General features: G+C 42.0%; 1 protein-coding gene across 11 annotated transcripts in view; it reads left to right on the top strand.

Moving 5' to 3' along the window:
* The window catches only part of magi1b (membrane associated guanylate kinase, WW and PDZ domain containing 1b), a 130,585-nt gene that overhangs the window by 48,269 nt on the left and 66,519 nt on the right, over window positions 1-15,797 (top strand). For all 11 annotated transcript variants that reach the window (XM_027279784.1, XM_019274384.2, XM_027279783.1 and 8 more), the window contains exon 2: window positions 12,760-12,876. In XM_027279784.1, the coding sequence (XP_027135585.1) occupies window positions 12,760-12,876 (117 nt within the window). The remainder of the gene's footprint in view (window positions 1-12,759; window positions 12,877-15,797) is intronic.

Genomic DNA, 15,797 nt, shown 5'->3' with positions numbered 1-15,797 from the left:
GTAAGTATAGCCAGTTTTCCAAGTCCAAGCTTACATTATGTCATAACAGTAATACCAAGTGTTTACAGTATGATCACAGGATCATTTGTGAGCAAAATAAACAGATTTGTCAGAAGAGGAAGTTATTTGTTTCCAATGAATTTTATCAGAATCACTGTTTCACCATCTGTGACACAGCAGAGGCTGTATGAAAGCATAAGAAGAAGGTCTGTCCGTCTGTCTGGCCGTCCGGAAGGAGACCTCTGTGGTGGATTAATTTTGTGAACTGCCAGGCCTCAGACCTAGGCCCGCTTCAGCCCGAGCCTCTGTCGTAATACGCTGGTGACAGCATGTTTGAGAGCGTGTCTAACATGTATCTGTGCACGTGTTAAATTCTCTTGTTTGTGCGTATGGGCGTGTTCACTCGTAACGACTTCATAAGAGCAAGCCGGGCAACCCAGTTACACACTAAATTATCACCCTCTAACTCACACACAGCTCTGCCCACGGTTCACCAGGCTTCATCTTTGCTCATCATGCTACGACAGTAGGAAAATACAGATCACTACATATTTAGCACATGGCAAAATGCACGCACACAGCCTGACATGGAAATGATGCACTTGCAAGGCTTGAATGCAAAGACAGGAGTACACTGTGGATACATGAGATCCTTGACACTCAAGCTGTTTCCAGGTCCATCAAAAATGTGTGTCAAGAGGTTCGCTTGTGGTTGACCGGGCTCATGCAACTTATTAATGAATCCCATTGTGCTCAGGCATGGATGAATCTAAGATCCAATTTCTCATATTAGTATTCACATGAACATTTTGTCTCATGGATTTGTTACTTTGAGTGTCTTATCAATAGTAAGTGCACAACACATACTCATCTGACCCTGCTGGATGTAAGTTAGTGTGTGTGTGTGTGTGTGTGTGTGTGTGTGTGTGTGTGTGCGTGCCTGCCACCATATCTGGCCTGGAGTCAGCTGTTAAGGGATGCAGCGCTGGCTGAGCGTTGCCTGATGCTGACCCAGAAACGAAGTCCTGTAGACGTAACCAGCAGTGACTGCTGCCCTATTAGCCCACAACCCTGAAACACACACAGTTTTGAATATGTGTGTGAGTTTTGCTTTATGCTTTCTTTTTCTGATCAGTTATTCTGTGTCAAGAGCAAAAAAACCTGGTGTGTGAACATTATTGCTGATGATCAAAGATTTTAAATCAAAGTAAACCACATGCTGACAGTGATGGACCAATTTGGAAATGAGTTTTGCACTATGTGTTTATTTTTGTGTGGCAGATATGATGTATAGATGCACCTTTTTAAGAGTTTTCTTCCCTCTGTCTCTATTTATGCTTGTTTCTTCATACGTGCGTGTGTTCCCATCCTGTTTCTAAAATTAGATCAGTGAGCAGATGTGGTGCGTTTGAGCGTCCCTTTTATGTCCATGTGTTGCCAAATGTATTCATCCGCATTAGCGAGGCTGTATGTGTGTGTTTGTACATTCACACAACATCTTGAGCGTGTCTTGAGTCAGCAGTGTGACAGGGTGACGAGAGCAGGAAAGTGGGTCAGTCATGTTCTCTCCAGGCATGAGGGAGATGGATGGATCGTGGAAGATGTCTAGAGGTGGATATTTGCAGAGGGTGTGGCTGAGGGAAGGAACTAAGGATTTTAAGGATAGAAGAGGGGTTGAGTAATTACGTAAGAAGGGGAGAGGCAAAGGAAAAGGATGAGAGAGAGAAAAAAGAGAAGCAGACTGCAGACCTTGGGATAAAAACGAGAGGACATTACGGGAATATAAAGTAGTCATATGTGTATACCTCAAGGCTGAGATCACAGGTCAGCACGGAAAAACTTCAACTAACACGAGCCACATTTTCAACCAGATTTAAATTTTCATAATGTAACCTAGAGCTGAAACAAACTATTCATTAAACAATGACTCAGCGAACACAAAAAATGACCAGCAACATTTTGGTAATTGATTCATTGTTTGAGCTATTTTTCAAGAAAAACGGCAAACACTTCTGACTTTCAGATTTTCTGTTTAATAGGATCATTTTTCTTTTTTTAAGTGTTGGTCAGAGAAAATAACCGTTACCTATTAGGTAATTGTTGCCGTAATGTACTCATAATGAGCGCAAGATATGTTATTAGGTAGATACAACTATCTGTCAGGTGTTTTATATAGCAGTTTCAATATTTTCAACAATATCAGCAATAATCTGTCTGTCTGTAACGCTGACATGACTAGTAGGACAACAAATCAAAAATACCAAACAATCACTGCGACTCAAATTTTAACATTATTTTAAATAGAATATTTGCATTGTTTGTCAGATAAAACTGGTAATGTGAAGATAATATTTTATGCTCTAAGATATTGTGATTAGCCTTAAAGTTTGATGATATTTTAGAGAATAAATTGAATGAAGAGGATAAAATGAGCAGCTGGAAAGTACAACTTTTTATGTGCACTAAAGTTTCAATAATGTTTCTCTTTCTCTGTGAAGCCAGCTGGTTACCTTGATCTTTGCTCAGATCAGCTGAGATGAACCTAACAAGGCAGCTACACACACACCTACAATGAAAGGTCTCACACACTGACATCGGTAAATTCACCTGGTAATCAGCACACACACTCACACACGCGCGCGCACGCACACACACACCCCCCCCTTACATGCTGTCTGCTGTCCCTCACACTTAATGATCCTGACTGACATATGCCCCCTGGTGGCAGAGTTAATGAGCTTGCCCTGGTTAATCATAGAGAACAACTGAGTCTTCCCCATGTGGCCAATTAGAAGTCAGGAAATGTATGATGAAGACACGGAGTCCCAACAGCTGGTTGTACAGTTGTAGACAGACAGGAGGAATGTGCCTCGCTCCGGGTCTGTCTCGAATATGAATTCACTTACAAGAAACCCCCCCCGATGACGTCGGCCTCTGACTTGTCTTTTCTCTTTAATGTTTCTTTTTTTTTTTTTACGGCCGTCTGTTTCCACGTCTTTGCTCTCTCTCTTCATACACACCCTCACTTTTAACATTCACATCTCCTCTAACTTGAATTCCTCCATCTTTTGTCCTGTTGTTTATGTGATTCCTCCGCACCTTACCCTTTGCTGCCCTCCCTCCCCATCTGTGACCAGTGGTTGGTCTGTCAGTACAGTGGTTACCCACTGTGGGCCTGGGGTGACTTAGCACACTGCCTCTGATTACACCCCAGGAGTTGCTCATTTATCTTCCTGGGAAATGGAATAGTAGTGGAGAGAGGCCAGACGACATTATGTTAATACATACACTGTAAAGACCTGATAAACCTTTAATTCAGTATTTTTATTCTCTGATAAGTACTATGTTTGTATATATATTTGTAGCTTTGGTAGTACTTTGCTGATAGTTTTTCCATTTTTTGTTTTAGTGTGACATATTTGCTCTCTGTAAACAGACTGCTGTGGCTTCGTTGTTGTTTCTGTATTTCAATTACATAATACTGACTGCAGATTAATGAATCATGTATTTTGTGTGAGTTTGGTTTGACAGAAATGGGCATTTATTAGTTGGGGAGTCTAATGAAAGATGACATTAAGTTGCGTTATGGGAAATGTAGGAGGCTGCATTTTTGGAGCCTGACCCATAACAGAGACTAAAAGTCAGGATATCTCGCCTCTGATGCTTTCATTTGAACCTTTTTGTTAATTACACATTCCCACCAACTTTAGTTCTAATGGTTTAGAATAAACAGTTTGTCCATACAAAAGCAGTTTTTGTTGCACAGGTTTGTATATAATTGATCATATTTTAAGGAAAATGCTGTATCCTGTTAGTTTCTTTCTCGTGAACGTCATGTTCACAGTGTTTTAATCATACACTACTAAGAGTATTAAATCAAACAGAGAATTCCTCCATTTTCTAAATGCATTTCATGCTTTAATCAAATTTATGGGGGAACGCTGCCTTGGTGCTTTTATTTATGGTCGACTGGCTTTTCTTTTTGCTTACACATGCCTCTTTTGTTGTATTTGAACATGAACAGCATCCTGCTAAATGGCAGCTGAAGTGTGTGAAGGTTTAAGTTTGCACTGTCCCAGGATTGTCTTATCAGTGTGTAGATGTCTCACCTGTACACACACTGACGCCTTTGACCGTCACATTTTCTCGCTGACTGTAAACATTTTTTTGGTCATATCAACCTTCCCTTCCCTTCCCCAAGTCCTTCCCTCATAATTTCTTGACTTTACAATTTTTACTATCCTCCACGGGTCCGTTGATCATTCTCTTTCTCATTCTTATTCTTTTTTTTCTTTTTTTTTAACACTCCCATACTAATGTTCACCATCTTTCTTTGTGTAAAAGTGCTGATCTGCCTTCTTAGCCCGGAGGGACCTGTTTTAAATCTGGGAGCCAATCAGCTGGCCTGTCACAGGAGACTAATACTCCCATTGGTCTTAAAATGCCGCCTGTCATTGAGGAGAAGCCATGATGGAGAAGTAATTACCTCCAAAATACTCATGTCCCACTGGCTCATGCATCAGTCAGTCAATATTCACATTGTTAGTTGAGCAAATCTCAGGCCTGTTTGCATCAAGGAGGCCCCGAATTTAGTAGCTTGTGTTAACAGGGGTCACTTTGTCGTGTCGTGTGAAGAGGTTTGAGCTGGGGGGGAAATGATTCCATTGTGGCTGGTTTGTACTTTTCTGTTGAAAATCACATCTATTGCAATACAAGACAACAGTGAATCCGTCCTGTGGGTCAGTCGACGTTGGATCCTCTCAATACATGTGAATGCTCAGTTCGACTGCACACACACACACGTATGGTCGGAGTCTTAAGAAGTCATGTGTATGCGCTCCATTCAATCCGCTGTCAGAATGCAGCGGGGGAAATTGACGGCTCTGCTGCAGCGTTTTTGCTCCGCTCTACATGCTGAAATGAATCCTCTGAGGATTTCTTTTCCCCACGTGGAGGACACCGATCAATGAAAGCAATCTGGAACATAGTAAACAGGCAAGCAGCTCCAGGACAAACAACCATATAGACAGGATTGAAAACACGTCAGAGATTCAACTTTGACCATGTTGGATCTGCTGTTTGTCTGTCTCGACTCAACAAGGAGCACATGTCAAAGGATAGGAATTAGTTTTTGTTGTTTCACAGCTGTACTGACAAGGTTCTGTGACTTGTGCCACAGCCTCAACTCCCAGTGTGAGGAATTATCGTTTGCTCTCTGGGGGTAAACAACATCGCTGGTTGCAATAGATTTTCCACAGAGAAAATGGATGATTTTGAAAGTCATTTTTAAAGCCATATCTAGATGCAGTATTTCAGTGCCTGAGTGCATTTCTTCCTCAATTTAGAGCTTCAACACTTGATACATTGATTGGAAAGCTGCTTGTACCTGCCACAAGGGACCTGGGAAAACAAACCAAAGTATCTATATTGCAGCCGCTAGCATATTTATTCTGCATGACGGCTGGAACAATATTAGTTTATGTGAGGCCACAAGAAATCCTCTGCTTCATGCACAGATGCACAGCGAAATCCTCACATAAAACCAGATCTCAGAACGCTGTATACCCTGCATACATTTTGATTACATTTTGAGCTGTCACAACATTGAGAAGGAGTTATTATACCATGGAATTACCTTTATTATAAGAATTGGATTTAGCTTCCTTCCTCTCCTCCAAGCTTTTGTTTACTTTGGATTCAAGCACACAACGTTTTTTTTTGTTGTTTTTTTTTTGGTGTTAGTATCCAGTGTATCAGGATTATTAACTCGTTAATGTGACCTGCTTTGTTAGCACCATGTAGCCTAGTTGTTTCTGTGGTTTAATGTCTCTGATTATGTTACATTTCAATTATTGTCTATAGTCATTGTTGCATGCATCACCTCATAGATTCGAAACATAGTGTTAACCTGTGGTCCTTCCCGTGCTGCCCATCATCTGTTTCTATCTGTGAGATCTCTCCATTATTTTTGTAATATGCTCTTTGTCCAGATGGGGGCAGCAGACTATGGCTCGCTGTAACTATCGCCGCCTTTACCACAGTCTGTACTCATCTGGCAGCTGTTGCTATGGATACAGAGCCTGGCCATTGCTGTGATGCAAGCCACATCTAATAGAGGAACATAGGGGGTAGTGTTGAGCTCAGAGACAGTGATGTTCACACACACACACACACACACACACACACACACACACACACACACACACACACACATACACACACCTGTCTGGTCTATGAATATGAAAGGCCACATCTCTGCAGTGGGACTTAAACTCTTTATTCAAAGAGCTACTGATTATAGTGCTGTTTTGTCAACTGCTTTACTTAAGCTTGAGAGGAAAATATTCTTGGCATTTGCATTTTCTCTAGAATCACTGTCAGCTGGCTGCAGCATGCATCATCAATAAACTTTGCCGTTGTTGATAGATCCAACTATGGTGGTTTAATGTCCAGTAAACACCTGGACCTGAACTTAACAAGCTGGACAGGGAATAAGATCCATAATCTGATCAAGGGTCAGACTGAGCTCTCCTTGACTTCTCTGCATGCCGCTAATCATCATGGCATATGGTTAAGCTGTGATCAGTCATGATGAAAATGTTAACTGTAGATAGCTCCTGGTTGATTCATTTAAATGGTGATTAGCCCTGATTAACTGATTAATTAGAGCCATGGACTGCTCACTTAAGAGTTGATTACTTAAGACATGACTTTGGTGAGTCTGTGTATGTGTCATAGTTAAATTTAGCTTGTAGTAGGTCAGCTTTGAATGGCACAGATCCAGTTGACTTTAAAGCCCACTTCTTTACAATGTCCCACTTTGGTGAAACTAAATTTAACAATAAACAGCCCACTGAAGGAAGGCTTCACATCTAATCATAGCCTGTGCCTGGCAACATGTCCCTTGATGTTAAAAAGACAATTGAAGAGAGGAAAGGAAAAAAAAAAGTGTTTGTTACCTTGTATGCCAGACTGTTTGTGTATTCTACATCGATACAACACTCAGTGCCCAGCCAAACATGTTGGCGCTGCCAAATCTGACTTGGCCAAGTGTAAAACAGGCTGGCACCATGGCATATGACTGTGTTTTCTGCTTTGTCACTTAGACTGGTGCTTTGTGTTAAGGGGGTGACTGCATCTACCCATTGCCCAGTGTGCTGATTGAAGTTAAGACATTTTTTTTGCATGAAGACCCTTTCAAATATTGTTAGTTATTTCTGGGCAGGCCATGCATTGTAATTTATGATACCTGTTAATAGAATCTAGTACACACCATAGTCCCCAGTGTTAGCTACAAACTTAAATATGCACACTTTTTTTTTCCGGCTGTCTTAAATACAGTTAAACAACAATAAGAATATTCAGCCATGCTCGTGGCTCTGAAGCTTTACTTTGGCACTAGTGGTTTGAGCTAAATGGTAAAGGTAGCACAATAAAACAGGCAGAATGACTGATCTGATTAATAGCAGGCATGTTAACCGTGTTTACATCTTGTATTAGAATGCTAACATATGCTAACAATAAACATAAACTACAGTTAAGGCCGGTGGGAATGACTTAGTTATGAATTTGTTTTGGTTATTAACCAAATATGCGTGTAGACTGCTGTGCTGGATGTGAGACTTGAATTGGAAGTGCGGCTCTGCACAATGGAAACTAAATTGTTAGCTGTTGTGGTTATCCAGCCCTGGGTAAGCCATGCGGGCTGATCAGATGTAGCTCCTGTTATGATTTGGTGCGACTGACTTATTTCCACACAGGGATTGAAAATCACTCTGTGACTGAGTCGGGTTGTAAACTCTGCAATTATTACCACATGGCTGTTGAATTATTTGCCTGTTTCAACTTGACCTACATTTCATTTTCAATCAATGAAAGTGACATTGTGTGACTACTGTCCATCATGCAGAGCACTTAGTGCAGCAGTTTAGGCCCACACAATGAAGTGTCTGGGTGTTTTTGTTGTTGTTTGTTTTTTACAGTTTGATTTAATATTAGAATTTAGAATATTGATTTGCAGCTCTAATAAGTGATGTTTTTTTACCTGCTGGCGACACAAGACAAAAGCTTAGCTAATCATTAAAGTCACCAGGACTCATCTTCTGGGAACCATGAATGTCTGTACCAAATTGACAATCCATCCAATAGTTGTAGTAGTCACTAAACCAAAAATATTCTCATGGTGGTACTAGGATAAAAAACAGGGGATCACCAAAGTTATTAAGTTTCATCCTCTGGGGGCCATGAACATGAATATGACGTGGACCACAGAGACAGACAAATGGACCAACTGACTAAAAATGCCATCCTTTGAGCGTTTGCCATCCATGGCGTTAGCAAGGCTTAAAATGATAAATAACACTTTTAATTGCATTGACATTTTGGTCCTGTGTGCAAAAGTAAGAAATGTAAATCATAGCCTAAGACTTTGCATATTCTAAATAGTCATTTGAGGAAAACACATATGGTCTGTGAATGTTCCATCAGGAGTTGCACATACAGCATATAAAAGTTCCATTACAGAGCTTCTTCCAGTAAAAGTAATCAAGTGTAAGTAAGTTTGGATTTTGGCCTCAGCCCAGGTCTTGAATCAACAACCTCGGCTACTACTTCAACACAAGTAAGATTCATTTCAGGAATGGCAGTCAGGTCATACAAAGACATTTATGTAGCTTAATTGTAGTCGTAGGTTTTGAATATCAAGCGAGTTACTGGGGCTCTCCACTATGTAATGACACTGCTCATGTGGAGCGTGAAGGGCCTGTACTACTCTGAGACCCTTGCCATTTCCAAATCAGCAGAAACCGGTCAAACCTTTCCTTTCCCACTACGAGCAGGAGGATCGAGTTTCTGTGAAGTTTGGTTTTTCCATGCTGTGAATACAGATGTCAATTGCCAGCGGAGGGCCTCGCTGGTGCCATGTCTGGCACTGCATGTCTGAGCAGGGCCTTGGCTGGCTGATCAGAGCTGAGGGGTGCAGGGGAGATGCCTGGAAAGTAGTGGAGCTTTTCACATTTCAGCTGTGTCTAAAACTCTTTTGATGTTTTGTCTGGCTGACTCTGATGTTGTCTTTTTGTGTGACTCTCTCTCTCTCTCTCTCTCTCTCTCTCTCTCTCTCGCATAAACCACTTCTCCCCCACTTCCCTTCTGTCATGGATTGCATGTCTCCTTCTCAAAACCTTGCTTGTTTTAGGGGGCTTATGGAAAATCTATAACAGGTGGGCTGTGTTTGAAGGATATGTCTTTTCAAATTACGTGTTTGCAGAGGGATTTGGGCGGGAGGTTGCTGGGCCAAATGTTCTCCTAACCCAGCCTGGTTGCCTGCCTGCTCGCTATTTGTTACCTATGAGTGGACTTTAGTTCAGATAATTCATCAATTAAACAATGCGCTACAAACCCGACCAGCCATCTGGAGTTGGTCATCGGTGCTGCGTCAAAAATATACTAACCGTTGTGAATAATAAAGCAAGCAATAACATGTATTGAGTTGGTCTAATCCAGTTACAACCAAGTCTTCAAGATCAGTACAGTGCCTTTTATTTGCCAGCATTTCTTTGTCCCAGGTGCCACAGAAGTAGTTAATGGGCTTACAGTGTTAACATACATGGTAGCTGCCTCGAAGGCTTAAATGGAAGTGAGCTCTAATCTTCTTGACCTTCTTGCACATAAGATGATTGACAGATTGCTGGTGAAGCACACCAGAATATTGATCTCTAAGATAACACAGTCGACTTATTTGCGCTACAGTTGGACCGTCCTCGACCCAACCGAGCCAACCAAAAGAGTGAAATCCACACATTGTGGATGCACTTAAGGAGAGTGGTTTTAAAGTAGTCAGCTGTTATTTTAACTAATAGACAGAAAAGAGAAAAGAGAAAGGAAATGTGGTGGAAAGGTATTTGACCTCAGACCAGAAACAACATATTATGTTGGTTAGCCGCATGAGTTTGAGTTAACTCCCAGACCCCATGCATACTTTGGTCCCAGCCAACACCTTAGCACAGGCCAATGAAAAGCTAGTGGTCAGTTACCATCCACTCCTTGTGAGGGCACTGAGGACAAAAATCTGAACATGATAGTGTGCAGGCAGAAAAGTGGCTACATACTTAAACTGTCTGTTCTGGATGACCTAAAGACAGAATGGTTTAAATAATCTACAGTCTGTCACATTGGACAAATAGCATCCTATTATGTCCAAGTCAATTATCCTTTAATGTTAGATGTTGTTTCCGACCTGGTCCATGTCAGTACTGGACATCAGTTCAGATTTTTCTCTTTAATCCTGTTATTAAACCAATATTCTGACACCGGATGCTGATCAGTAGAAATCCTGATATTCCATGTCAGCACCTCATGACTGCAAAGAGCCCCAAAACAGCGGAAGGACAGATAGTGCTATCTACTGAATCGACACGTCCTTAAGTGATTACTTTCCCCTCATTTATCAATGCGGCAGTACTTCAGGGCCTCGTCATTCACATTGGCACTGATGGATTTCTGCTCATTTTCATTACAACATTGTTGTTTTTCATCAAGATAGGCAAACACGACGGGAAAACGGGCGGAGAACAGAATCTAAGGAACTGGACTGGATGTAATAGATCCTTGAGCTGTTGCTTACACACACCAGTGATCATCTGCATACTAGTACAATTATTTAGTTTTTCTCATTTGTAAGGGGCAAGAAACTTTTACCAACCAAAAACTGTGTGACTTTAAGTATTCAGACACAAAACAATGATGATGTCGATTTTTATAGGCATGGGTGTTTACCAGGGACGGGCGCTCTTGAGTGCAATTTTGGTTTTACCCACACTAGAGTATAACAGATGTATTTTCTTGTTCTCTGCTTTACCAAATTTGACCATTGTTTTCAAATTTTGTTGCAAGTCCTCCAAAGCGCAATACAAAATCATCAGAGTACACCTTAAATATCAGCAGGACATCATGGTGACCATAGAAGATGTGAAATAAATGAATACTCTGAAGGGACACAGGATGAAAATAAGATACGATTGTATTACAACTCTGGACCTATTGTTGCTTGTACTGCCTTAATACTTTTCCATAATGCTCTCATCTCTTCCTTCATCTTTGTTAGATCTTTTTGAGTTTTATGACAGATTTATCAAACCAAAACTCAGACACAGTCCTCCGGTTGGGCAACTATTGCTCTCCAGTAATGGATGTGTACAAGAGCATGTAAGGCTCTCTTGTTGGCATGAGTGTTGTGGCCTGTTGTGAGGATTACTACACAGTGATATGTCTGGATGGGACAAGGCCAGGAGCAGAGTTTCAGCCCGGAGGAGCTCAGATGGTGAGGGGAAGACAACATTTTCCTCCCAGGCCAAATCATCTGTTAGGCTAGCTATGAGACAATTATAGTTAATCAAATCACTTATAGTCACTTATAACGACAATGAAATGTGTTTGTAGACCTGGATTCACTTCAATTATCAGGGGTCATAAAAAGAAGCATTAGTATAATAAAACCTATTTGCTTTGTAACAATAAAATATACCAAAAGATACAGTACTACAATACTGTACATTTTAAATTAAATTTTAAGACAATACTGTTTATTGAAAGCAGTCAATAATTTTTTTTCTAAAAACGATTCATGAAGATGGGTTTCCACCGGGGTTGTCTATTGACATTTTAATTGCAGCGCGAGCTCGACAGTTTCTAAACCAGATCTGATCTGTCTAAGTAGCAATGTGACCACAATTACATTTTTGCATCTCCTTCACTGTCTTTACTCACGTTGATGTGAATGACAGACAAAACCTCGGTTCAGCATTAAAACAAAAAGCAGTCATATCATGTCTGTGGGATGTACATGTTGTGCTTCAATTGTATTTTTATCGTATGAACCTACAATCATTCTGCCAGCCATTGCAGAATGCTCTTCTGTACTATGCTAACAATCTCAATCATCTTATTAAACACACGCACACACACAGGCACATACACACAGTTTCCATGGAAACAGGATCCAGGGCCTTTTATGACTGGTTGTTTGCCCAAGACAACTAAAAATGGTCTCAGCAGCCATGCAAAGATGGAAGATAAATCATCTAGATAATAAATAACGGGACATGCACTAATGTAGAACGTGATAAGATGTTTGTTGTTGCCTGAAGCTGCATTGTTATTAAATTTAGATCCAAACGTTGTCATATTCATCAGGTAAATTCTCTCACTCGCTCTGTGTTTGCGTGACATCATGCATCTCTTTTTTTTCTTTCCGTACCGTTGGTGCTGTGTTTGCAAACCTAGTACTGGCTGTAATGTGGACACACTCGCCGAAATGGCCACACACATTTAGAATGAAACACACACACACACATACGGACACTTTCCAGCCGCGCTGCCCTTCAGTAGCCTAATGTGTGTCTGAGGTCCAGATGGCGTAGCGGTGGGAGGGCTGATTCACAGTACTAGCCGTAGCGCTAGCAGTCTTAGTTTTGGCCAGCCCTGGCTGGTTGGAGAGGGATAGCCTGCGGCCAGCTACCCCTCTGAGCGACAATGGCAAGTGTACAATTCACGGCTACGCACAGAGCTTCACGCTTTGCTGTGGTTGCACGGTAAACTTGACTATTCTTTTCATGGGAGCCAAAGTGCGTGTCCATTTGACACTTCACTGTGAATTAAGACAGCGTCACATTGGCTCGTGATGTACTTCTGTCCTGCCAGCCTTATTTTTAGTTGTTTTGATGCAGTAACCACATGTTTTCCTGTTTGTGTCCACAATGACAGGAAGTAAGCTGAACAAGGACCTAAAGCATTATCTGAGCCAGCGCTTCCAGAAATCCTCGCCTGACCACGAACTGCAGCAGACCATCCGAGACAACCTCTACCGTCACGCCGTGCCTTGTGAGTCCATGACACCGCACTCTGTCCTTCCTTTTACTCTCCTTGTCCTGGCGTTCATACGAGCCATTCTTTGAGCGCTTGATGATATTCTGGCTTTTACACATTGTGTCGAGTTCCCACGGAACGTCGTTGTGGTCATTTCTCTTGCAAACATCCTCACGGAAAACGAAATATCTTAGGTTAGGTCAGTGTGAACCACTGTCTTCACTCCAGGCATGATCAGATTTAGATCCATGTATTGATAATATGTGTAGCTGCCACAAACAGACACTTTGGATGGTTTTCTATATAAGCTTTATTATTTCAGCCTGGTCCAAGCATGTTTCTACATGCCGTTTGACCAATATTGGCTGTGCAGTTAGCCAGGCCGATTACTTCACATCCTCCTTGGAGCTAACCTCATGTTGTGGGTTGATCAGTTTTTATCACATATCATCCCTCCACATCCTGAAATTGACTTTTCCGTTTGCCTCCCAAGCTGATAACAAGCACTGAGTTGATACAAAGTCAGCCTCCCTCCATCCATCCAGTCAGTGTGGCGTTTGCTTTACTGATATTGTCTGATCAGTCAGAGGAAAAGTCTGATATCTCTTCAGTGGATAGGCTAAGCAGTATTTCATGTGCACGGGATCAATAGCACCAGTAATTATAGACTCTGTGGCTTCATCCAAGTCCCTCACCCTTTATCACTAACCAGTATCTCGTCTGCCAGAGCTGGCTGTGTAATCCAGGAATAGAGGATTGTGTCTTTTGATTTTTTCCTCTTTACTGTTGCAAAGATATACATGTCCATTTGTTTCTGATGCTGCATATTTCTCATGTCACTGCTGCACAAAGGCTGAGGCTGAGGTAGATACTTGAAGTGTTTCATTCTTCCCTGCTATGAAAAACAACCCTTGAAGATGACACTGATGCTCAGGAGTCTATAGTGTATTATTAGCTGAACAGCAGAGCGATAAATGCCATAACTGTGAAACTCCCTCTGTAGGTGGGAAGGTAACACGGAAAGATGGTTAGACTGATGAACCAGGCTGCATGATGCCAATCTTGTGTTATCCCTGATTTGCATAGAACACTGAAATCAGCTGCACGGACCAATCAGAGCCAGCCTCCTCATTGCCATGACGCTGAGGCTGGAAATCCCCACTGGCTTTAGACACAGCACGGCTCACTTATGACGACTGAGAGAAGAGAGGGGACGAGACAAAACAAGTAGATAAGAGGTGCAACGGCCGAAATGAGTGGGCTGTGTGCAAGTTGCATTTTAATATTTACCGAGTATGAGCACTTGCGGCTGTGGTGTAGTAGCCTCCTGTTATTTACGAGTATCTATACATTCCACAAGTGCATCATTTAATACTCATATAATAAACACTTATTTGGAGTGGCAAAATTAAATTCACTGCATGCAAAAAAACACATTGTCGGTAATTACTTTTCACTTCCTCCATCGCCATACTTTGCACGCAGCCTATTGGATTTTTGTTTTGTTTCACGGTTCATTTCAGAGTTGAAAGGGAGCGCCCCTCATTGCACCAAACCGATGCTTTTCCCTTAATGGTTCTCATCTGTCGCCTTTTCAATTAGTTTATTCGCGGCCCTCTCACGCAAATTACTATCTATGTTCAGGAGGCTCGTTTAAAGGACTTTATCTGTATTACCTCCACTGCCATATGTCAGCCAGACACTGGTGCAGGGGTGGGGGGTCTGGCCATAATGGCCATTTTAATCACTGAGTGGTCTATGGCACACCAGTAAAAATCCTAGTGTTGTAGGAGTAAACAAAGCATGAAGGTGTTCCCCAGGCCATGTGTTTTATAGGAATGTAAAGTTTTTGTTGCCATGCACTTAGGAGGGTGACACTCATCGGAATATTAAATTTACAAATACTTTGCAAGCAGCTTCATTTTTTCCCCCCCTTTGTATTATGGGAGGGCATGTTGCTGTGTGCACAGTGCATGAATAAGTACTCCCTTATGCCCTTCACACTCAGATTAATACAAGATCAACACAGATAAGATAGCATATAAAAGCACATGTGAATTTAGGCCAAGAGTTAAAGTATACGCGAGAGAGGTTTGCTGTGAATGCTTTGGCCTGTGATTGTGAGAGTTCAGTGTGGGTCCGTGTTGACCATGCATGTCCAAAGGTCGTTCAAAGCGCTGTCCATGTGCATGTGTAGGTGTGATTAATGCACAGCAAGCAGGTGGAGAAACAGATGGAGAAGTATGGCTGTAGATGTTGGATCTTTTCCTGCCTCTAAATCAGGCAAAATTTTAACTCTGCTCAACCAGCCTTTCTGTACATTCATTCGACTTTGCTCGATTCCCCCATGTACTACCGCTCATTGTCTCTGCTAACTCACTGTGTTAGCCAGGGGGCGTGGTGTGGCAGATTCTCACTAGATGCATCATTTATCTAGCTGTTATTTCCAGGGGGGAAAAAAAGTTGGGCTGCCATGTTGTATGCACCACAGCAGAGACTGAACACAGTTAAGTTGTTGAACCAGAGAACCAGGTGTAGTCGAAAGAAGTCCCTGAAGCTTAAAGGAGGGTCACCTTTGGAGGAAAGTAGCTGACATACACTCCAAAAAACAGATGACTAACACGACGTAAATCATCATGAATAGGGCAGTGAAGTTCGCAAGACCTCTCCACCGTCAGGTAGTTCTGTTAAGATGTACAAGTTTCATGAAGTCGGTTGTACACATGAACCAGTCTCCTCACTCACATCTTCAAAAAGTCAGTTGCTCCCATAACCCTGTTAAAATATAAAGCACAGCACTCTCACCCTCCCCCATCTGCTGAGGCGTCCGTCGGCTTCCCTTGTGGTCACCCCATCCGCGAGTTCAGCATTCCCAATCTCCCATTATCCCCACCAACCCTCCACCCCCTCCATCCTACTCTCATTCCTGACCCCCC

Source organism: Larimichthys crocea, chromosome VI (assembly GCF_000972845.2).
Source record: "Larimichthys crocea isolate SSNF chromosome VI, L_crocea_2.0, whole genome shotgun sequence".
Taxonomy (NCBI): Eukaryota; Metazoa; Chordata; class Actinopteri; family Sciaenidae; genus Larimichthys; species Larimichthys crocea.
Note: the sequence above shows the minus strand (reverse complement) of the source record. Positions and strands in the feature narration are given on the sequence as shown.